The sequence below is a fragment of the Kuraishia capsulata genome, genomic scaffold (genome assembly GCF_000576695.1).
Source record: "Kuraishia capsulata CBS 1993 genomic scaffold, Kuraishia_capsulata_scaffold_3, whole genome shotgun sequence".
NCBI classification, from domain to species: Eukaryota; Fungi; Ascomycota; class Pichiomycetes; order Pichiales; family Pichiaceae; genus Kuraishia; species Kuraishia capsulata.
The window spans coordinates 510,300-533,759 of NW_019172952.1; the positions used below are offsets into that span (position 1 = coordinate 510,300).

Consider the following 23,460-nt stretch of genomic DNA (forward strand, 5'->3'; position numbering starts at 1 on the left):
ATCTATCTCTTTATCATCAGGGCGTGTGTAATGTCAACAGACAAACGCGTGCCCATCGTTACGCGTGTAGAGTAAATTTGGTCATATGGGCTTGGGAGAAATTTTGAAATATTACAACGCTTCGAAGCCGTGATTTGAACAAGACATCCATTCAACACTACGAGTAAAATGCCTTCTACCGTCGAAGAAGACATCAATATTGATGACATTGACTTCTCGGACCTAGAATCCAAGTATGCTGTCCAGGAGTCGGACAATATCCTGGCGAACTATGTCGTCGTGGACGGTGCTCCGATTGCGCCTGAGGCCAAGGCCGAGATGCTGAAAAAAGTGCTGAACAAGCTTTTTTCAACTATTGGAAAGGTCAAAGACATGCACATGCCTGTTGCAGATGGAAAGACCAAGGGTTTTCTGTTTGTGGAGTATTTCAAGCCTGAATTTGCCGATGCTGCTGTGAAGCAGCTTAACGGTAAGAAGCTGGATGTCAAGCACAGGCTCTTGGTCAACAAGTTGTCTGATATCGAAAAGTATGCCGTTGAGGGCCATGTCACCGATGAGTTCCAAGAACCAGAGATCCCTCCTTTCAAGGAGACTGGATACCTGAGAAGTTGGTTGCAAGACCCTACTGGTCGTGATCAATTTACTCTGCAAATGAACGATGTTGTTGGTGTATACTGGAACAAGGCAAGACAGCCCCCAGAAGCTTGTGTTGAGCCCAGAGCTCACTGGACAAGTGCATTTGTCAAGTATTCCCCCAAGGGAAGCTTCCTCTTCAGTATTCACCCTCAAGGTGTCCAGGCTTGGGGTGGTCCAGACTACGCAAGAATGAAGAGATTCGCTCATCCTGACGTGAGATTGATTGATTTCTCTGCGGACGGAAAGTTTTTAGTGTCTCTATCTCCATCTCCTATAGTTCTTCCTCCTGAAGATAGTCCCGCCAGAGCTTCGTGTCCATTTGGACCTGAAAGCGAGGGCCACAAACTTGTTATCTGGGACTTGGCCACAGGTCTTCCTGCCAGAACCTTCCCCTTGCCACCACAGTTGGAGAAAGAGAAGAAGATGATTTGGCCTCTGGTGAAATGGTCCTACGACGACAAGTACTGTGCCAGAATTGGGCCAGACGCTTTGGCCGTCTACGAAACCGAGACTTTCCAGCTTGTCGACAAGAAGATCATCAAGATTGAAGGTATTATGGACTTTGAGTGGGCTCCAGCCGGTGTCTACTTGGCCAACTCCAAGAAAAACGAACCTGGTGAACACTTGCTAACCTACTGGACTCCAGAGATTAACTCCAATCAGACCGCCAGGGTTGCGGTTATGCAAATCCCTTCCAAGGAAGTGCTCAGAACTGTGAACTTGTTCCAGGTGTCCGATTGTAAGCTCCACTGGCAAGACCAGGGTAAGTTCCTGTGTGTGAAGGTTGACCGTCACACCAAGTCCAAGAAGACTGTGTTCACCAATCTGGAATTCTTCCAACTCGAAGAGAAGGGAATCCCTGTTGAGAAGCTCGAGCTTAAGGATGTTGTGGTTAACTTCGCCTGGGAACCAAAGGGAGAGAGATTCGTTGTTATATGCACCGTTGACATGCCAAACGTGAGTGCAGCCGTTCCAAGAAATGTTGTTGCTTTCTACGGTCCAGAGATCCAAAAGGGTAAGATCAATCCTCAGAAGAAATGGACCGAGTTCAAGTCCTTTGATAAGAAGCGCAGCAACACCATTTTGTGGTCGCCAAAGGGTAGATTCGTTGCTGTGGCCACCGTCCTGGGTGCCCAAAGCAGCAACTCTGAGATCGAGTTCTTTGACGCTGACTACGACGGCGATAAGAAGGACCAGGATGCCAAGATCAATGTGAACGCTAACCTCAAACTGGTGGCTCAGCACGAGTATGCTGGCTTGACCGATCTTGCCTGGGATCCTTCCGGAAGATACTTGGCTGCCTGGTCGTCTGCCTGGAGACACAAGATTGAGAACGGATACAGATTGTACGATCTGGCCGGACATCTCCTGAGAGAAGACCTGATTGACAACTTCAAGGCGTTTGAGTGGAGGCCAAGACCAGCCTCTCTGCTGACTGCTGCCGACAGAAAGAAGGTGAGAAAGAACCTGAAAGAGTACTCTGCCCAATTCGACGAGCTCGATGCCATGGAGGCCGACACTGCTCTCAGAGAGTTGATCCTGCTGCGTCGTAGACTTCTTAAGGAATGGACATCCTGGAGACAGACTGTTGTCGAGAAATTGGCTGAACTTGGCTTGGACCAGAAGGAAGAGACCGACAACGAGGAGATCATCGAAGAGATCAAGGAGGAGATTCTGGAGGAGACCGAGGAAGTCATTGAATAGATTACTTAGACCCCTGAATAAAACCCGAAAAACTGTCTTTTTTGATCATGCCAATGGCCAATATATACAAGAGGTGACAATACTTACGCGGCCTTAGTTCTAAGCTGTAGGCCATGCCATTGCGCGATTTCGTCTTTCAACACCTGGTTGACTAGTCTATGCTGTTTGATCATTGGGATTCCTTTAAATGCTTCGCTTTCAACTTGAATAGCAAACATCGAGCCACAACCTCCTGACACGTCCTTGACCTGCAACACTTTGGGGTGGAACTGCTCATACAGTATGTTGTAGATTTTTCGTTCGTAGTCATCCATGTCTGCAGAGTACCATCTAGCTGTTCTTGTGTTGATGTTGAAAATTTTGGGGAGAGTCGGTATTCTCGAACCGATCACGTTCTGAAGTCCTAGTCTGAGTAGGCTCGACATGTTTTTGCGAATATAATGCAAAGAAACCTTAGATGGCTTGGCCAGTTGAATCTTTGGAATTACAAATTGGTCTCAAGCTTCGGAGTTGGTGACACTTGGGTTTGGCAGATAGGCGGTTACTGACACTTGGGTTTGTGGCAGTGATATCTTAATGGAGATAAGCCAATCTCTGATATGGTCGTACGGGGAGGCAACTCGGTTTTTGTTGCGGATTGGTAGGTTTTATATTTGTTTTGTCATCAAGATCATTACTGTATTATCTGTTGGCTCTGCGCTCTAGGAACCTGTCTCTGGCCTGTTGTATCTGCTCTTCTGTAGTCCTGTGCTTCAGTAGGAACCGTATCACTTTCTCCTCGTGGCTCTCTGGATGCTTTTTGGAGTTCTTATCCAAAACATCTTCTTGCCTGAGCTTCTGAGTAGGCTTTTTCATAATATTTAGGCCGCCAGACAACTTTAACGGCTCCTCTTGCAGCTCCTGTCCTTCGGCAGGATTGACCTCAGTGGCTGCTGGTGTCTCAGAATGCTCTGAAACCTTTCCAGAAGATACATTCGGAGCCGTCACATCACCTCCTCGTTGCATAATTCTCTGCACCAGCTGTCCGACGCCCGAGCGTGTTTCCGCAGCTTCTTGTGCCAATGTTTGCTCCACCTCGTCTTTGTATTTCTTGTACGAAGACGTCAAAAAGGACTCTTTATCGTCAAAAGAGTCACCCTCGGCTTCTCTCTCCTTTGCCACCTTCAAATTCTCCACCGTGAGCCTGTCTCTCTGTCGCTGTTCCTTGGCCTTCAAGAGCTTATCCATGTATATCGCGCCCTTCTCGGCTTTCTTCCGTTGATTTTGGGGGTCGTCCTTCTTTATAGAGTCATACACCTCGTCGTATAAATAAGCCGACGAATCTTCCGCGATATCGGGCTTCTTGGGTGCGGTCACCCTCGGTATCTTGAACTTTGGAGTAACCTTAAGAGCAGGAGGAGCTTCTTCCTCGTCGCTGCTTTCTGCAAAAGCCGCTAGCGGCCTTTTGGCCTTTGCAGTCTGAAGCTTTCTCACGTTCATATCTTGCAGAGCCAAATGCGAATACAACAAGTCTTGAGCTTGGGTATTGAACTTGGTCTCCAGGCCGGCCTCCAAGTCGTCCCTCGCACAGGCCCATCTGGCCTGGGCGGTACACGCCTGCCGGTTGCGAGGAGATCGCCTATAGCAATATATCCCCAAAGAACTTAGCTGGTGAAAAGTGGTCAAAACCTGGTTTTAAACGTTTTGAAAAGCGGTTCAGAGATTTTAGACACTCTTAGCTGGCCTATATTCTAGTCATACCAGAATTGTCTCGCGGGGCTTGATTGTTTTAAAGTGCGTTGACCACGACTTTGAGCAGGATACGATAAGTACCGAGCCACGTTTGAAGTCAGCTAAGTTGCGCCCCGTTGTTAAAAAATATCCCTAAAAGTTTCCAGAATCAAGCCATTTTGCGCAAATGTCAGGTCTCGGTTTTGATTGGTTGAATATACCAGGAATAGAGAGCGAGACCACGGGAACGGCCACCCCCCCTCCTCCTGTGTCGTTCGGGGTATCCCCGACCAGCTCCTCGAGTTCGCTGAACCTGGCTTCGGTTGCAAAGAGCTCACATCACCCTGAATCGCATCTCAAGTTTGATTCGTTGTTTGAGAAACTGAGTACGTCGGTACACCATGACATGAACAGGCGAGTGCAGAGTGCTGATAACATTGACAGGTTGAGGACGCCCGAGGCCCAAAGCACGCCAGAACTGCAGCACAGCGAGAGTATGAACGGAACAAATGATGAGATCGAATTCAAAGATGACCCGTCTATTCCTCTGTCGTTGACCGCTGATCAATTGACCAGCCAAGAGGCAAAGACGTATCTCCGTTGGTACAGCGATATGCTCACCAGGCGAGAGAGCAAAACGGTGAGCCTGGAAGACGTGTTTCAGTTCATGAACAATTTCGGGATTATCCCGAGCTTGAAGAAGCTTTTACAGAGGATTTTTTCCAAGTCCGCACGTTCGCTGAACATTGGTCAGTTCTTTGCATTGCTACGGCTGGTGGCCCATTGTCTCCAGGGCCAGCCTCCGTCCAGGTCGCTGATAAAGGTGCAGGCGCCCGTTCCAAAGCCTATATCCATTCTCTCGAGGAAGAGGATAAAGGAGAGCGAGGAAAGCGGGTCCAATGACGAGGTTGACGACGAGATGGGTGTGGATTCCAAGGAAGATAGCAAGGAGAAGCTGGACATCGATAGCTTCACCGCATTCATGCTGACAGGCAGGCGGCCCGAGGATGAGAGTGGTCCGAAGAAGAAGAAGCGGTCGGGCGGAAAGCAGGTGAAATTTTCAGACCAAATAGTCACCCAGGTTGAAACCGTTGACGATCCACCCACTGCAGGCAGTCTGGACTGGTCTCTTCCGATGGAACAGCTCCTCGGCAAAGTATCGTCTTCTCAGAGAGATGAGAATGAAGAGGAAGAGCTGAGGGACATGCAGGACTCCATTAATCATTTCCAGAACGTGAACATCGATAGTGTGTCTATCCATGGAACTCCTTCCAACATACCGTCTGCATTCTTCGACCAGAACGGCAACTTGTCGCCGGCCCTGGACCAGGGTAACCTCTCGCCTGAGAAAACGCCTGCAAACTCGTATTTCGATTATACGCAGCCTTTGGCGACCCAGTCGACTGGAAGTCTCGTCAATCCGCAGCCCACGCCGGCCGTAGTCACGCAGCTCACTGGAGGTCCGATATCGGCTACTCCACCAATATCGATTCAGGTTACCGGCAGTGCCAACGGGCTGATGCCACCGCCACCTCCACCAAGACACAGAGCTACATCATCACCAGTGCAATTCAGCATATCCTCGAGTCCCGTTGTTTCGTCGCCGCTAGCCCAGAACGGAAGAATGATGTCCCAGACTCCTCCACCTCCTCCACCGCCTCCACCAAGATCTCGAGCTGCCACCGTTGGGTCCAGGCTGAATCCTCCTCCACCCCCACCCAGGTCGCGGAAAAACTCCAGCCCACCTGTGATGATACCGGGCGGGGCAGATTCGGCTTACGGCTCGGGAAACGGAGAGAACATACTGGGCGACTTGAAAGCCTTGAAGGCTGAAGTGGAGCGAATCAAGGCAATGGGCATACAAAACTAGCAAATTGACATTATCGTTGTGGTCATTATCTTTTCGTTATACAAATGAGCTGGGGTATTGTTGGCAATATTCCGGCACTCAACATACGCCAATAGAACCAAGAGCTCGCGTTTTACTCTTCGAGCACGTCTGGAAACAACTCCCTGAGAAGCTCGTCAAAAATCTCGTACACTAGGTGTACGTTCAATATCTCGTTCTGCAGCATCCTCATGAACAGATTGGAGGCAAGCTTTGAATGCGATAGTCCGAACAGCTTGGAGCAGTTTTCAACTATCATCTGCTCGAGCAAGACCTTGGCTTCCTGTCTCGTCTGGGTTTTTTCAGCCTGGTTCCTGGGAATTCCAGATTGCCTGAAATTACCGTCACCATTGGGCCATAGCTTATCTTTCACTAGAGTTAGACACTCGTTGATGAATACCTTACCCTTTAACAGTCCGATGTAGTCTCGTGCGATCTTTTCGATGGTGGAGCCCAGTAGTTGCTGAAGCACCACCAACACAGCACGCCCGCGCAACCACCCGTTCCTGGCTGCAGGTCCGAACGAGAACACAGCCGTCAGGAAGTCACATATGGGTCTAACGAAAGGCACGGACTCGTTGTCGTTTCCTTCATCGTTATCAAACGATGTCAATTCCTGCCTCATCTCCTTGAACTTTTCGTCGTAGGACTTATCCCCATTTTTGTCATCAGACGATCCACCAAACCCGGACGCAAATGTGGCTGGGAGCATCAGAAGGCCATTAGTAGCAGATATCCTGCTGTAAATTTTGTTTGCAATGTTCTTCCTGTTATTGTTGACCTTTGTCTCGCTTTTCAATGAGGCATTGAGTTCGAGCGAAAACACCTTTGAGGATAAGAACGATCTGAAAAGGCGATCCGAGCAGACGTCCGACATCTGGATCAGCTTCTGTAGATACTGCTCCAGTTGGTTCTTTCTTTCCTCAACCAGTGATTTCTGTTGAAACTTGAGCACCACCTTTCTCGATGGGAAAGGCAGGTCTTTCACTTCTGGATATTTCGATTTCAGATACTCGTTGAGTTTGTAGAATTGACTGAACCTTCTGGCAATTACCCAGCCAGCAGTGACCACGCTGGGATCCTTCGTAGACAGTCTCTGTACCTCAATGATATACAGGATGAACTCCTTGCCCTTATCGTTCTCAACGTCACTGATGAAGCTCTGTATGCTGACCTTTGACTTCCCAAACAGACTGTTATCGTTTTCCTGGACGATGTACTGCTGTCTCTGTAGATCTTTCATCTGAATCTCTCTCTGTAGTCCCAGTTTCGATCTCTTCAGGATCTTCAACTCGGCCTGATTATTCGTCAACATGGCCTTGTTTATCAGAGGTTCCAGAATGGATTCCTGCTGTTCGAGTCTCTCCACGTCTTTGCTCAATTTGGCAATTTCTTCCGATAGGTTCAGATCTCCTGGGGCAGCGACGGTCAGTCCCTGACTCTGCGCCAATGACACAGACCCAACAGATAATCTATCATCCTCATCGTCCTCGTCCTCGTCGTTCTCCGTATCTGAATCAAACAACTTGTCGTTCTCTCCGATCTCAGAGAAAAGCGTAGAGCTGTCCATTCCGAACACCTCTCGCTGTAGATCTGGGGTCAATAACCTTCCATTCTTGGGCAAATCGGCAACAGATGAGCCAGGCGAAGACCCTTCGGAACCAATGGCTGTCATGGGGATCTTCTCGCGTTGAGTCATGATCTCGTTCAATGCTTCCTCCACGGCCTTCAGAACGGTGTCTTCTGTCTGTTTCGTTGGCATAATACTGTCAAGATTGTGTGAACTTGAAGCAAGATCTTCGCTATCCAATCCAGATCTGTCATAATCGTCCGAGGTCTTAAACTCTTCAGTTGCCAGAAGCTTGAGGAAGATCTCGGATTGCTTGAATGCTATCAGGTCAGTTCTATTCATCCTCTTGAACACTTCCTTCTGTAATATAAGTACCGATTTACGAGCCAGCGTAAAAAGGTGGACATCGACTTCGTCTCCATCGCAAGACTTCACAAACTCAGAAACAGTCTCAAAAGTATCCTGGTTAATCTTGAGCAACTTCTCTTGGAAAAACTGGTTGTAAATGGAGATTATGTCTTTGGTCTGACCCAAATGGGCGGTGTCATCTTCAATGGCATCGGTCTTGGGAAATAAAGAGTCTTCTGTGTTGAGTGTATCCAAAGGGTCGTTAATCCCATTCACCGTGAGCCAGAACTGGAGCAGAACGGTTCTATTCCTGCGCTCCATGAACTCCATAAAGAAACTCAGCAGGCTGGGATTGTTCAAAATCTGCAAAAAATCTATCTTCATCTCAAGATAGTTCCGGGGAATCGTGCTGGGATTGAAGTTTGTACTGTCTTCGCTCGATTTGAGCAGATCAGCCTTCTGCGAGAGTTGCGATATGGAGTTATTCGTCTCCTGTTTCAGTATTTGCAGTCGCTTGCTGTAAATTTTCCATAAATCATAGTTGCTGGTTTGACGAGTCTCCAGCTCCCTTATAGATTTGTTGATCTCGAGTGAAAGGTAATATCTGTACTGCTTCAGCTCGAATATCGACTTGCAGTGCTTCACGTCTTTGATGATCTCTTTGAATTCAACGTTGTCGGTGGATAAAGCCAATCTCTTCAACGTCAGGGTATCCACGGGCCGATTTTTGGAGTGTTTGTCTAGCACTGTCATAAATTGCTTCACCTGATCTTGGTCTCTCACGACTTTACCAGCAGATGAAACAATGGTTTGGTTCCAAAAATCAGGCTCAGAGAGCAAGGATAAACACGGATGCAACACGCAGCATGTGAGAATCTCCCTCAACAGCACGAACACCGGAGGGGACGAAATCTCCTGGTTTGAGAACAATACAGGCAGCAGTCTGCCAACTTTGGCAGATATATATTCCTTCCTGAGACTGTCGAGATCGACATTCTTCAGCTTTATGACGGGATGCAGCTTTCCCTTGTTATAGTTTGATGCCACTACGTAGTCCAAATCCGAAGAGCTGGTCAGGGATCTGTTCAGAATGACGTTTTGCCTATTCATCACTATCTCTTCGGCCTTCTGAAAGTTCACAAAGTGCTCTGTCACCAGTGGCAGCACTCTCAAGACGACAAACTCAGCCAAGTCCAAATCATCCAGTCGTTGGGCCAATAATCTAATCGTGATTCGCAGCTGATGCTGCAGCTCCAGAGGGAAGCTGCGATCAGACGTAATGTGGGTGAACCACGAATCGATGAAAGACGTGGTTACAGACTCCAGGATTTTCTCTAAAGTCCCAGAAATGGCAGCGCTTGATGAAAAGAGTAGCTCCTCTGAATCTTTGGTGCTCGATTTGCTCAGTTTGCGAATCTCGTTGGACCAGGCGGACTCTGAGGTGAACGCCAGTCGTGGAAATCGTGAGCTCAAGTCTTTTTTTGGCTTCACTTTAGGTCTATGTGAAACCACATAGGTCACAAGACAAATTCCTGTCAAGGAACCAAGGAATATATGGATTGTGTAGAGCCACACCTGGCTCAGTGCGAGACCAACAATGCCTATCAACACCAAGGCATGCCAACTGGCGCGTAACTGACCGTCAGAGTTGGTATCAAGCCACATAACCAATACACCTTAAGACTGAATGCAGGAATAACGGGCTGTTTCAGCTGCGGAAAGGTAACAGTCACTGGACTTACAGATATGGGAATGTCAATATGTAACAAGGATAGCGTGCGGTGCATCGGCTACAAGAACTCTGGTAGTGCACCCAGGCCAAAAAACCCAAGGGCGTGCCCCCACCATTACGGATAAATAACGTTTCAGCGGGCTAAAGGTGGGGGAACATTTAAGCTTTCCTGTCCAAAAGGGGAAATGAGTCGCACGGTTGTGTGGTGCACGCTATTTTTAGACCCTGGAGCAGCAGGACTCGGCTGGAGTAACCAGAGCCGGTTTGGCACGTTGATGGGTAGGGTTAGGGTAGATTTTTTTAGGACCAGGCATAGAATATGCGAGTTGGCCTGTGTGGGTCGGATTCATGTTCCATGAGTCAAAAAGCGCACGAATGGAAGTCCTGGAAAGCAGACGACTAATTTTACCCGCCGTTTAAGACGTCATGATGCATGTCTATATACACTTGGCAGCGAAGTGGGGCAGCAGTCTCAACGCACGAGCCTAAGCCTAAAATATATATGCAGTATTGCTCAATGCTGATGCGTTTCTGTGAGACTTTCGGTCGGTTTACATGGCCGATAGCTAAGTGGGGATGCGTCTAGGAGACTCTTGGAAGAGCTTGGTTGGAGTTTCCAGACGTTGCGCGCTTTATAGTGAACCCTAAATGTTCAGCCCGTCAGCATACGGTATGGGGGAGTTCCTAATCTGTGCTCAAAGCTATCTGGGAGATTCTTGTGATAGTGTCGGAGATCAGTGATAAAAGACTGGGTGTGGGGTAATGGAGCTTCACGAGTTACGGGAATAGGACTAGAGTACAATTTTGTCATCGCGATGGTCTGTTAGTTTCAGTCTATAGTTTTGGGGCTTTTCGTGGGCATTTTCCCCGCTGGAATTAGCAATTAAAGTGAGCCCATTCATATGGTACCCAACGGTGTTCTGTGGCAGCCGATGCAATCTTCCAGGCTACTCCTGGTATATGCCAAAAAAGTAACGCATAGAGTAATAGATGGTCTCAAATCTAGATTCTTGTTTATACTTAGAAGCAACAGCACGTCGGGATCACTGTAATCGCGGCTAAATAGAGAGAACTTGAAGGAAAAAAAGAACGGAAGGATCTCGCGAAAAGATGCCGACACCTTGATGAAAAAAGCGATCGTACTTTAATAGAGATTTCATTTCACCTGAAATCTCAGATGCTTAAAAGTGTCTTGGAAAAGACAATCAAGGAAGAGCCCCAGAAGCTTCATCACCATCCAGTGTACATGTGCTTCAATGGTTGTGAAGCTGCCAAGATTAGGGTCATAGATATGCCAAGACTTCCCCGTTTTATTCCACCCGACGGTTCAAATGGTTAAACTGTTTTGGTGGCTGGAGAGCTTCTGGAAACCGACAAACAATCAAAAAATTATGGAAGAGCCCAGTTTCAAGTGCACGGTGGGCAAAACTAAGACCAAAGCGTCATGCTAGGGCCAAAGAACAAAAGGCTTAAATGGGGACAAACAAAGGGACGGTTTTGCACGTTTAAATGACGTACGATACGTGAAATACTCCGATTTTCCGAAATCCCTGCGCTGCTCGTACAATTCTTAATTTGTCGATATTTCGGTACTGCTGAGATATTGCCCCCACCACATCTGCAAAGCATGTGGAGAACAGGTGGAGGGGAGGAATCCCTTGTATTTGATTTATAGAATTTTAATTGGACTCCACAGATGGCCGTTTCTAAATAAGCATGGGAGGATGGAGTCAAATTTCATTCAGGTACCCTGTTTCAATGGCATTCTACGGCCTATTAGCTCGCGGTTTTTAACGATGAACCACAATGTATTTATATTTACAGTACTTATGCGGGGTGTGTATGGGTGAAGAATCTGAGTCAGTTGGTGGGAAAAGAAATAGCGGCAATCCAAAAGGATGCAGGTAGATCAGAAAAGGTGGGCGGAATAAACAGGGCCATGCATTGTGCCTTAATTCAGTTTGCCGATTGAGATTAACCGACCTTTGCAGTGCTGTGTGCTCCAAACAAGTCCGAGAAGGAAACCAGACTGCATTATACGAAAAGAAGAAAAGAGCCTCAGCCTTTGTGGAGACACGCCCTAAATGGCGGATATAGTTCTGTGGTAAAAGAGTGGAGTTTGAATGTGCAAGGACCGAGCTAACGGTGGAAAAAACGAAAGTGACAACATTGGGCAGGCAGCACGTTTATGCAACTTGCATTTGTCCCGCTGACAATACATGGATTCGCGAAGATCGGAATCGCAATATATGATGCTACATTACTAATTGTGTGTCCTTGGGTCTTGCTGATGTGTGTATTTTTGTTTGTGTGACAATTCCCATATCCGGAAGTTGGGCCGGCTACCTATAATTTACTATCTCTCAGTTTGCGAACGGCGCCACGCATCTGTCTTTCTCCCGAAAGCAAACGCTAACGTACGAGTATAATGTCAAGGTCCTTCGGAAACTTCAGGTGTGGTACGGAAGTGGCGGCCCGATGTGCATATGCAAGATTGTGAGGCTGGTAAACAAGAGTTTCCGGATTTCCTTCACGTGACTCCCAAAAGGCAGGTAAAAAGGACAAAGTACCAACATCAAAGCCGGTAACCCCCTGCATCCATTTCTATCAGCGTACATACAGATTCACCGATAATGAATGCCATGCCTGAGAGCAAATCCATGCTCCCATTTTGGCACACAAGTTTCTATTTAATCTTGTTGCCGTCCACTTTTTCTGACGTACTTGTTTTTTCAACCGTTTTCTCTTGCGATTTTATTTGAAGGTTCGTTAGTGTCACTGGGTCATCATAAACCCACTGTACATCTATCACCGCTTGACCTGACTAGACGTAAACTAGTCTAGCTATTTCTGAACAGAACATATTTGCGACTGGGTTAATATAGTGTCTTCCCGACTTGACATCGTCTCACCATCGCTCTTCCAGCGCACCTATCCATCCAATCCACTTTCACCCCAATGTTACCTTCAAAATCCCCCGTGGTACATTCGCTACCTCCTCTCTCCCAAATGGTGATGATAAGTTCGGGACAACCTCAAATGGAAATCTCGGCCATTTCACCCCCATCTTCAGGATCACCTTCGCCAACTTCAGCGAGCACCCAGCTGCACAAGTTCAACGCCAACAGATCCACCGATCTGGCTCCGGCCATGGACAAGTGCACGTGCAAGGCAGAAGGCAACCACATACCACGTCCACGCAATGCCTTCATTTTGTTCAGGCAAAAGAACCACCAGGCCTTGTTGGAGGAGGGGTCAATAATAAAGACTAATCCAGATGTCTCACGTGAACTCGGTAAGCGCTGGAGAAATCTCTCAGTGGAGGAGAAGTCCTTTTGGAACAAAATGGCTGAGGAGGAGAAGAAGAAACATGCTGAAAAATACCCTGGTTACAAGTACACTCCTAGAAGGGCAGTCAAGAAGAACTGTCCAGCTTGTCGGGCGAGACATGCCATCAAGACCCACAACTTGAATGTGCAGAACTTCCTCGCTCAACAGCAACAGCAACAGCAGCAGCAACAGCAGGAACAGCGGATTCATCAACAGGCTCAACACCAGCAACAGTACTGGAACTACCCAGTTGACCAGCAAGTTTATCAGATGAGATCTTCCTCATCACCTCCTACCTATTTGAACTCTCCTCAACAGTCTGCTAATGGTTCCTCGGTCAGTTCTATTGCCTCTTCGGCGTCGTCGGCCTCATCTACAGGCACGGTATCCAACGCCTATGCCATAAAGAATTACACTACCTCGTTGCCATTTCCGACTTACTCCATCCCTCCCGTTTCCGCGCCAATATCACCACCTTTCTCGTCCTCCAACGTGAACGGCAGCCATCTGCCTCCACCTCCCCAGGTGGTTCTTGCGGGCTTGCCAAGACAACATCAACAACAGTTCCAGCAACATCACCAGGTCCAAGGCCTGTCGCTGCCACCTATCTCCAATTTGTCCCTTCCTCCGTTGCACGTGAATCTCCAGAGGGACGTTCACGGGTCGCGTTAGTGAAGGCAAACAAATTGGAGATTGAGGATTATTACTCTTGGCATCTGTCAAATCGCCAGTCTCCACGTCCCTATTGCCCATCCCTTCCTCCCTACCTTCACTTCGCACTTCATTTCACTACATGTCAGCATTGAACTGTTTATCGGTTCAGACTCATATTTTTTTAGTCGACTCATCTTGGTTCTATTTCACTTTTTGTTGTGGTTCGGTTCAGTGCCTGATGCTCAATTCACGGATTTTTATCATCTATTCGGTTTTTGTCTACTTTCCCATCTGCGTTTATTTTTTTACGAATGTAACTTTAGTTTAGATTTATAGCTTCATTGGACTTCTCGGAAGGATTAGAATTTTATGATTGTAGCTTTTATACAAAGAGTATGGTTGCAAGCAAAGAAAAATGCAATGGGTAAGCGACGTTTGAAGTCAGATGACTTCGAAATATGGGCCAAAAATCGCTCCATGTTTTGCTTAAGGAAGAGACTAACCCTTGTCCTCCTCGGTCTGGATATCAATCTCACCAACCAAGTCCAGCTTGCGGCTGCTGGAGCCGACGTAGATCTTATACGTTCCCTCTTGAATTACCCATTCTTGCGAATGGGTATCCCAGTACGAAAGATCACGATGTAAGATCTCGAAGCAAACGGTTCCGCTAGCTCCTGATTCCAGGAAGATCTTCTCAAACCCACGAAGCTGCTTGGAAGGTGATGCGACAGCAGTGCATGGGAACTCAATGTAGAGTTGTGCGACGAAAGAGCCGCTTAGATCGCCTTTGTTGTAAACCTCAGCGGTGACTTTATAGAGGGTTTCCCACAGCGCAGGGTTACCTCCAAGGCCGCCGCCTGCAATAGGTGGCTCAGAAGGTTGATCTGGGATATAGTTCTTCGGATATTCAAAACTATCAGAAGAATAAATGTCTTGATCAAACAAGTATGGGTAAATAAAACCTGGTACGGCGTTGAAAGACTCGTAAGGAAACAAGGCATCAACAGGGTCACAGATATCGTCACCACACATCTTGACGGGCTCTAGGTAAGGAGCCGGACGCGGAAGATACTCAGATGGACATTTCACCTCGCTAACTTCCAGGTCTCCGAGTTTGAAGCTTGAATAAGATAGACCGAATCCAAACTCGAAGTATGGATTGATGTTGTGCTTGTCGAAGAACTTGTAGTCGAGATAGATATCGTGATCAAAGGTGTCTTGAGGTTCACCATCTTCACCTGGGTCAGTCAATATTGGAACATAATGATCTGTCTTCTTAGCAATTGTGAATGGCAAACGTCCAGATGGGTTCTCTTCTCCAAATATGATAGAGGCGAGTGCTTCACCAACAAACTGCCCAAGAGGTGCCGCCCATAAGACTCCAACAACGTTGTCATGGTTTATCCACTCATCAATATCGACAGGCCCCACAGAGTTAATCACCACAATTGTCCTGCGGCATCTGTCGGCAATCTTGTTGATCAGTTCATCAGCATTATGCCACAGAGAGACGTTTTTGCGATCACCGTAGTTCTCGTCCACTTCTATGAAACCCTCCCCAGAAACTGCTGTAACGAAGACTATTGCAACATCAGCATAATCTGCCTGGTTCTGGACCTCTCTCAGATCATAAGATTCAGAGCTGAAGTCAACTACCATTTTTTGTTTTCTTGCTCTTTGTGCGACTGCTTCATACGGTGTAATGACGTAAGGATTGTTCACTGATCCTGATCCCCAGCCCGAAGTCATTGCTCCATTAACACATCTCTGGTCTTTGCAGTTGAAACCGTTGGGATCTGGCCCAGAAGCAATTCCTGCAATGAGTATACGACGGACTCCGTCTTCATAATTGATAGGCAGATGACTGTCTGTGTTTCGTAACAAGACTATCGATTCTTTGGCAACTTTCAAGGCAGTTTGTTCGGTGAAAGAAGTACGAGCGTCGATATGCCAGTTGACCTGGATAATGGGGCCATAATGCTGATAAATGTACTGTTGGGAGTAAGTATGATAAGTCCAGGAAGAGAAGTTGGGTTCTGAATCCTCGCATGGCAGCTTTCCACCACCAACCATGAAAAATGAAGCCAAAATACGTGTGGCCATATCACTCAACCTTTCTTGTGAAACTGTTTGGTTATAAACAGCTCTGGTAAGCAAAGGTCCCCAGTAAGTTTTCCCAGAGCACCAGTCATTGATGATTTCTCCGGGCATCGACATGTCTAGACCTGCGAGACAAGAATAGACTCCAGTATGTTGGGCGCCCCAGTCCGACATGACCCAGCCTTGAAATCCGAGCTCACTTTTGAGCAGTTTATTCAACAGTGCCGAGTTTTCGCATGCATATGTGTTGTTGACCCTATTATAAGAACACATAACAGATCCAACTCCTGCATGGACACAATCTGCAAATGGCCAAAGGTAGACCTCATGCATTGCACGATCCCCGATGTTCGAGCTGATGGACTCCTTAAGGCATCCGCCCCATTCTGTGTCTTCCCATTCACCGACTTGGCGGAATATCTCCTGTTCATTTCCAATCAAGTGTTTTACAGTGGCTACCAGGCCTTGATCTTGAATTCCTTGTACTGTCAGACTACCGCCAACACCTTGCAAGTACGGATCAGCACCGAACCCTTCCCAGTTTCGACCACCCGCTGCTTTCAGTCCAATTGGACCAACAACTGGCCCAAGCACTACGTTTACTCCCTTTCTCTTGTGCTCCAGAGCGATGGCTTTTCCACGCAGATACATCAACCCTCTGCTGAATGTAGAACCAGCCGCTAGTCCAGATGGGAAGTCTGTGACAAAATCGGTGAACCTTACACCTAAAGGACCATCTTGAAGGCAAAAGGAGGGAATTCCTATGAAAGATGGCATTGTCAGTACAAGTAGCAAAAAAAGCCGCTTCTGTGGCTCAACTCATGGTCATACGAACCTAGACGAGGAACACTGCCCGTGTTTCCAACACAAGGGCCAGAACCCCAACCGGTACCTGTTGTCAGGTTCACTTTTTCCAAAATCGACATTTTTTCAACAAGCGTTCTGGCATCGTTATAGGCGTCCTGCCATACATGCTCGATCCTGCCACCCAGTGCTAAAGAACTTGAATCAGAACATAATTCCGTTGATATGAACAAGGTATCTCACATACGAGAGGGGTAAAAAGGCTTCGAATTAAAACCAGTGGCTTCATCACCGTATTCATCATAGAGTTCGAAGGGAACTGGAGGGTTAGAATGGTCCCTTTTGTCCAGTGTACTCGACAAGTTCTTGTCATAGATGGTGTCTACACCATGGACAAGGTTAACAAGAGTGAAGTGCAAAAGGAATGGGACTAGTTTTGTTTTCATTGCGCGAATTTCAAACTTTTGCAAACTCAAAGACAACCACGCAGTAAAACCAGTTGAATTCCAAGTTTGGAGTTCTTGTGAGTAAAAGAGATTCTCAAGTCTACAGAGACACACAAGCACCCTACAACATGCTAAAGTTGTAGTCAGGAAGCCAAATTCGGTGGTGCACATCTTTTTCAAACGAAAATGGGTGGGGGAACGAAAATGTGCAAACCGGACTTGGCAAGTGCACCGCTCAATCTTCTCCTGAAACCTTGCGGCATCATGCATGATGCGTTGGATCTGAGAGGGTATTATTCCTTCATGAAACTGCCCGATTTTAGGAGGGCGGACTTTGCTTTGTGTAAACTTAAAGCGCCGTGCATGAATACAATATTTGTTGTCAAAAAGGGGAAAGCGATTGTACCTGACGAAATATCTTTTTGGAGATGAAACAATACCCGAAGGTAAACAAGTGTAGGACCTGGCTGGTTTCCTCTTGATTGCTAATCAAGATCTGCAATATTGTTGCGTTTCCTTTGCTTTTGCGTACATTGAACCACAATAATATGCAATGGAAAAAACATCATCCAGCAACAAAGTTTAATCAGGTTGGGGTAGCGTATTTGAAATGAGGTCAACAATCTAAATCTGGTAAACACGCAGTTGCCACGCTTGTAAATCAGACAAATCCGTTTCCAGTACAAAGTGTTTTTTTTTCTAAATTCCATGGCCCAGTACACGGCACGAACACGATTTACCGCAACTCGCTGCAATATTAGACCAATATTAGACCAATATTAGACCAACATTAAGGCATTATCGACAATACCAGCGGAGTTGTTACGATGTAAGATTTTAGATTCCCGATGCGAAGCAACACGAACTAGCAACGAAAATGTGGTAGTAACGGGACCAAAAATACGAATTAGGCAAGATGTGCGCCGGATGCAAACCCCTTCCGCCTCCTATTGTCATTTAGGTGCAGTTGATGAGAATGAGATGAATCACGAAGGTTGAAAAAACCCGCTGGAATTGAATATTTCGGTTTGGCATAATCCAAATAACTGATCCTCCGAAAAATTGAAGAGAAAAATAAGGCTACAATTTGCGCTGGTAACAGCCGAATGGTCAGCCAGAGAGATCGCCGGGTCAATACTCGGCACAAAGCATTTTCATTCTGAATGCATTTCACGAACATTTCCGCTGGCTTTGCTACCACAAATAATAATACGTTTCAGTCTCAACTCGGATTGATGTGCGGTTGCCCCCAGTGGGTGGGACGGATTTGGTAAAATAGACGAGTCATGCATGGCAGTCACCGCAGCCAGAGAAGCAGCATGCCTACCACGGTAAAAAAAAGCAAAGGAAGAACACATGCCAAGGTTAGCCAAGCAAAGATTCAGTGGCCTAATCTGCAACCAGGCGAGTTTGCTACTGATTCGTATCGTGCTGGGAGCAAAGGATCCACGACCCACATAATAGCGTACTCGTGAAGTGCCAATGGTGAATCCGACATGGCCATGTTTACGTCTCCACCAAATCAAAGCCCTACCTGCCGACCTGCTGCGGTCGAAAGTTTGAAAGAGATCTTCCTTTTTTGGTGGACCCAATTTTCTTGTTTTCAAGTTTCCATTATCGACGCACCCAATTATCCGAACAATACTGCACGTGGACGGAAACGTTCTTGGAACGCATCTTTTTGCCTTTTGAGTTGTGTAAAGGAGCTGCTGATCTGCACTTCTGTACGCATTCACGATTCACAACTTGGGGATTCACGCTACCAAGACCCACATTCTGGCATTAGTTAGGGTTTTCAAACATTTTGTGGCCAAAAATATTAGATATATGAGATTTGCTGAGGGGAACGTGATTGTGAGGCTAATTCTAGCTGCCACATGAATCGGCGCATGCAAACACCCAGGCTGATTGACCGCTACCCCTTACGCCTATGATTTTTATTCACCCAACCAACTCAGGGCACTCAAACGTCGTATAATAAGTCCGTGAACAAAGCAACAGTTCAGGTGTGGTTGCTACCAATGCATTACACTCAGTTCACTATGCGAGATGGTATAACCGGCCGTCGTGCAAGGTCGATTTAGAGGCGTGGACTGCGTGGCTATTTGCCGACACTCTTATCCGACAATGCAGAAAAGCGTCTAAATTTTACAACTCCTTCGAATTTATCCCTGTTCATGGGAAGCGCACGTCTGCCTCGCAAGGAACGATTTTCGACTTTGGCGGAATCCTATTCACCCATGTGGCTTTGCCGGTTCTTGCATGCATGTGGTATCCGGTGCAGTTTTATTGTTGGTACCCGCCTACGTTTCAGTCAAAATTGGAGGGCTGCTGCCATAGTTTTGTCAATATTGAATTGTGTGATTTGATGGCCCTATTTCTATATTGCAGTATGTCTGCTCCAAGGACGACGTTCTTGGTATGGACTTGATACTTTCCCTTACTCGTGCACAGCTTCTAGTTGAAAACGCTGCATATCCGAATAGACGAATACTTGAGAAATCGGCAGCTGGATTCCGAAAGAGCAAAAACATCCTTCTTTACGTGGTCTCATGATGATCTTTTCTTAGCCAGATGGCGGTATCAATAGAGACAATACTGAAGTATCTAATAAATTGCTCATTGAAGGGCGGATATTTGTCCGTGCCCCATTTACAATACAATTAGACTATAGCTAAGCAAATGGCTTGCCCTGTTGAGGCATAAGTCTAACCACTGGCCTTGGTCGTTGTGACGATAGTCATACGGAAAGACATTATAACGGACTTGGCTACAGATATTGCTATGGATATTGGGCTGGGATTTTTTTGATTGTAAAATTTGACTTGTGGTTGGCAAATGCCGCATGGAATTAGAATGCATAATATATTCACTCACGCACACTTGGAACCACCAAAGGCGACTGGGTTCAGCCTCTGTAATCGTTGTTTTTTAGTTTCATTATTGTCTTGTAAAAGAATCGTACTATATGCAATTACACTTTAATTTTTTGCAACTCAATTTTTCACTTTGCAACTATCGTCAACCTCGAAGATCAGCTTTTGCACTCCGGCCACACCGCTAACGATGCGCCCCTCAAGATGTAAGTGAAATCCAAATCACCTAGGGTATGCGCCTCCATGTCGGGGTTTCATCACTGGTGTACATTTCGGTGCACGGAAATCAAAGAGGCAGGGGATAACAACGACTTACGCTTATTATTCCGCAAAACCTTAAAAACACTGGAATTCGGTAGATTTGCCGTAATCCAGGTCTCTCTCCCGATTGGCCGCTGTCTGATTTTAGTGCAATATTCTTGTTATTTACCACCCTCTCATTTAAAATCAATTTAGCAGATCTTCCTCTTCTGAGACCCTTCTGCCAAGCCTGGTCTTTGTTTTCGGATCCTATTGTCCATTGTTCCAGGTCATGGCCACTTTGCGCCTACTTGCTTGCAGTCATCGGCTTTGTCTCTGCGTCCAAAGTCATCTCCCGATGGGACATCGATAGAGTTTTAGCTCGCAATCATTTGTGGCCATACTAGTGGGGTAGCCTTTTGATCACAAAAATGCAACCTCGACCTAGGGGTACTTACAGTTAACCAGAATATAGCATAGCAGCCCAAGTTCGGAGCGAGATGTTGCTTATGGTGTGCAAATATGATCCATCGCCGGCTTTGGGAGACAATTGAAGCAAAGCCGCCTTTGCACTTCTGAAGACCCATCTCGTATATTTGGATGCAATCAATGTTACAAGCGAGATGATATTGGACTAAAGTCTCTCGTGTCGACTTACTGCAGAAGAGTCGTAACCGTATGGTGAATGTGGTGGATATTCTCAATTTACAGTGGTCGGTGATAGCCACAAATTGAGGCGTAGCACTTTATAGGCTTTTTGAAGCGGATTTGGTCAAAGCCGAGTGCTGATCGGCGGTACACGCGGCTTTCACTCGCGGCTTTCACTCGAGGGCATTATTTGAGTACTACTCCTAGACAAATAGTACACATACGCCAGGTTCGGTTATAATTAGTCAGTTGCAGGAATTCGCATTCCGTTAAAACAGAAAGGTTAATGATCAACTCCGTATAAAGCCAGAGCCTACGGGAATTAGACCGAAGCCAATGGAATTGGCAGCTTGGCATGTATGTCTTTTAAAGACTCAGTGATACCTCTCGAGTGGTCACAGGACAATATATGATGCAATCAGGTTGCCAAAAAGGTCTTGTTTGACGGGCAGCTACCGGAGTTGATGGTTATGAGGTGAGAGCCAGGTGAGTCCTGGCCTTTTCTCCCTGGCAGTATTCAGTTAGACGGATGTAGGTAATCTTGGATTGGTTGTAGTCTACAATACTAGTCTCAGTTGTGGGGATCCAGCACCGTTCTGAATAGACTATCTGTCTATATATGGTATCTCATGAGACGATACCTGAAGATATACTGAAAGACTCGGTTATCGTACCTGACTTGCATGACAACTAAGTAACACTTGCTTTAGATATCATGAAGATTTGTCATGTCTGGTGATCTTGGGACCAGATCATCTCAAACCTGCAGAGGATCGATGATTAAATTGGTAACTTTCTCGTAAAATCTGAATATATCACTCAAGTTCCGTTATCAGTTTTTGTCGTGTTATTAACACTTCATCTGTATTTTGGTTTGTGCAGCATCCTCATAGTTCAAATTTCCACCCCTTTACACCCACATAACTCTCCCAAATAGGTCCCTAGGTCTGTATAACCTTGCTAACCGACTATTAGAAGCCTAAACACTGATGGTAACGTCTTAAATCACAAGAAAATGACATCTGCAGGTCCGAAATCGCTCCTCTGATCCCCTCAGCATTCTTGATAGAATCATCCCGTACACGACTCTTCCTTCTGCAAAAAAAATTTTGAGATAATTATAAGTGATGTTGTACAATCTTTGAGAAACTGGCTACAACTCATACTCTTCCAAATCACAAACTATGAAGATCAAGACGATATCAAGGTCGTCTGACACTTATGTTCCTGTGCGAAACACGCAGGAGTCTGCACTTCCAAGAAATTTGGATCCAGCACTGCATCCTTTTGAAAGAGCTAGAGAATACACCAAAGCACTCACAGCGACTAAGATGGAGAGAATGTTTGCGCAGCCGTTCATTGGTCAACTAGGTCGTGGCCACAGAGATGGTGTCTATAGCATTGCTAAGAACTACAAGACGTTGAACAAGATAGCCACTGGCTCTGGTGATGGTATAGTAAAGTACTGGGATTTGGCTTCAAGGGAGGAGACGTACAGCTTCAAGGCCCACTACGGAATGTGTACCGGGCTTGTTGTATCACAACCAAACAGTCGTCTTTTGTCCTGTGGTGACGATAAAACAATCAAATTGTGGGATGTGGACAACCAGGATAAGAGCCAGAAGGAGGAGACCGAAGCATCCACGGCTGGACTGGTGAAAACGTGGAGGGCAGAGCATTCTTTCAAGTCCATGGATCACCATTACGAGGACCCTGTGTTTGTGACGGGAGGTGCGACTATAAACCTATGGGATCTAAACCGCAACAACCCAATCAGTGATTTGTCATGGGGAGCAGACAACGTGAATACAGTCAAATTCAACCTAACGGAGACATCGATAATAGCAAGTGCTGGTTCAGACAACTCGATAATATTGTACGACATAAGGACCAACTCGCCTATCCAAAAGATCAAGACTTCGTTGAGGACGAATGCCATTTGCTGGAACCCAATCGAGGCCTTCAACTTTGCATCTGCTTGTGAAGACCACAACGCTTACCTGTGGGATATGAGAAACATGGCCAGATCCTTGAACGTTTACAAGGACCATGTAAGTGCGGTGATGGACGTGGATTTCTCTCCGACTGGACAGGAGTTGACCACGGGTTCATATGATAAGACCATAAGAATTTACGATGTCAAGAAGGGCCACTCCAAGGATATATATCACACCAAGAGAATGCAACATGTTTTCATTGTGAAATACACGATGGACTCAAAATACATTTTGTCGGGGTCAGATGAGGGTAATGTGAGAGTGTGGAGATCAAAGGCTAACGATAGATCCAGTGTCAAGTCCACCAGGGAAAGATCCAAATTGGAGTATGATGAGAAGCTCAAGGAAAGATTTGCCAACATGCCTGAGATTAGAAGAATCGCCAGACACAGACATCTTCCAAAGAGCGTTAAGAAGGCTGGTGAGATCAAACGTGTGGAGATCCAATCTCTGAAGCGTAGAGAGGATAACGAGAGAAAGCACAGTAAGCCGGGTGCTGTGCCCTACAAGAGTGAGAGAGAGAAGCACGTGATGGGCCAGGTTTTCAAAGAGTAAAAGCACACACAATTAGTACATTATCACAAATACGACGTTCTTGTGGAGCCGATAGATAAGTAACTAATCGCGATTACGTGATCCATCAGATATTCGCCGGCGCACTAAAACGGAAGTCAAATTCCGTTGGCTGAGAAGATCCGACGGAATTGAACTTCCGCAGCCATTACGCATGTCGGGCGATAGCGATGAGGGCTGGGGGATAAAGACATTTAAGTAGAG

At 46.5% G+C, this 23,460-nt stretch overlaps 9 protein-coding genes across 9 annotated transcripts; 4 read left to right on the top strand and 5 right to left on the bottom strand.

Moving 5' to 3' along the window:
- Positions 1 to 168: 168 nt before the first annotated feature.
- Positions 169 to 2,340, top strand: KUCA_T00002516001 (uncharacterized protein; the record flags this gene model as incomplete). The annotated part of the gene is made up of 1 exon (XM_022602775.1): positions 169 to 2,340. One exon carries the CDS (start codon positions 169 to 171, stop codon positions 2,338 to 2,340), a length of 2,172 nt encoding a protein of 723 aa, XP_022458546.1.
- An 83-nt stretch (positions 2,341 to 2,423) lies between these two features.
- KUCA_T00002517001 (uncharacterized protein) lies at positions 2,424 to 2,765 on the bottom strand (the record flags this gene model as incomplete). Its single annotated transcript, XM_022602776.1, has 1 exon — positions 2,424 to 2,765. The coding sequence occupies one exon, from the start codon at positions 2,763 to 2,765 to the stop codon at positions 2,424 to 2,426; it is 342 nt and encodes a 113-aa protein (XP_022458547.1).
- Positions 2,766 to 3,021: 256 nt separating this feature from the next.
- KUCA_T00002518001 (uncharacterized protein) lies at positions 3,022 to 3,819 on the bottom strand (the record flags this gene model as incomplete). Its single annotated transcript, XM_022602777.1, has 1 exon — positions 3,022 to 3,819. One exon carries the CDS (start codon positions 3,817 to 3,819, stop codon positions 3,022 to 3,024), a length of 798 nt encoding a protein of 265 aa, XP_022458548.1.
- Positions 3,820 to 4,237: 418 nt separating this feature from the next.
- Positions 4,238 to 5,920, top strand: KUCA_T00002519001 (uncharacterized protein; the record flags this gene model as incomplete). The annotated part of the gene is made up of 1 exon (XM_022602778.1): positions 4,238 to 5,920. One exon carries the CDS (start codon positions 4,238 to 4,240, stop codon positions 5,918 to 5,920), a length of 1,683 nt encoding a protein of 560 aa, XP_022458549.1.
- A 112-nt stretch (positions 5,921 to 6,032) lies between these two features.
- On the bottom strand, positions 6,033 to 9,521 carry KUCA_T00002520001 (uncharacterized protein; the record flags this gene model as incomplete). The annotated part of the gene is made up of 1 exon (XM_022602779.1): positions 6,033 to 9,521. One exon carries the CDS (start codon positions 9,519 to 9,521, stop codon positions 6,033 to 6,035), a length of 3,489 nt encoding a protein of 1,162 aa, XP_022458550.1.
- Positions 9,522 to 12,546: 3,025 nt separating this feature from the next.
- KUCA_T00002521001 (uncharacterized protein) lies at positions 12,547 to 13,590 on the top strand (the record flags this gene model as incomplete). The annotated part of the gene is made up of 1 exon (XM_022602780.1): positions 12,547 to 13,590. The coding sequence occupies one exon, from the start codon at positions 12,547 to 12,549 to the stop codon at positions 13,588 to 13,590; it is 1,044 nt and encodes a 347-aa protein (XP_022458551.1).
- A 480-nt stretch (positions 13,591 to 14,070) lies between these two features.
- On the bottom strand, positions 14,071 to 16,449 carry KUCA_T00002522001 (uncharacterized protein; the record flags this gene model as incomplete). The annotated part of the gene is made up of 1 exon (XM_022602781.1): positions 14,071 to 16,449. One exon carries the CDS (start codon positions 16,447 to 16,449, stop codon positions 14,071 to 14,073), a length of 2,379 nt encoding a protein of 792 aa, XP_022458552.1.
- A 2-nt stretch (positions 16,450 to 16,451) lies between these two features.
- KUCA_T00002523001 (uncharacterized protein) lies at positions 16,452 to 16,598 on the bottom strand (the record flags this gene model as incomplete). The annotated part of the gene is made up of 1 exon (XM_022602782.1): positions 16,452 to 16,598. One exon carries the CDS (start codon positions 16,596 to 16,598, stop codon positions 16,452 to 16,454), a length of 147 nt encoding a protein of 48 aa, XP_022458553.1.
- Positions 16,599 to 21,870: 5,272 nt separating this feature from the next.
- On the top strand, positions 21,871 to 23,238 carry KUCA_T00002524001 (uncharacterized protein; the record flags this gene model as incomplete). The annotated part of the gene is made up of 1 exon (XM_022602783.1): positions 21,871 to 23,238. One exon carries the CDS (start codon positions 21,871 to 21,873, stop codon positions 23,236 to 23,238), a length of 1,368 nt encoding a protein of 455 aa, XP_022458554.1.
- Positions 23,239 to 23,460: the final 222 nt, after the last annotated feature.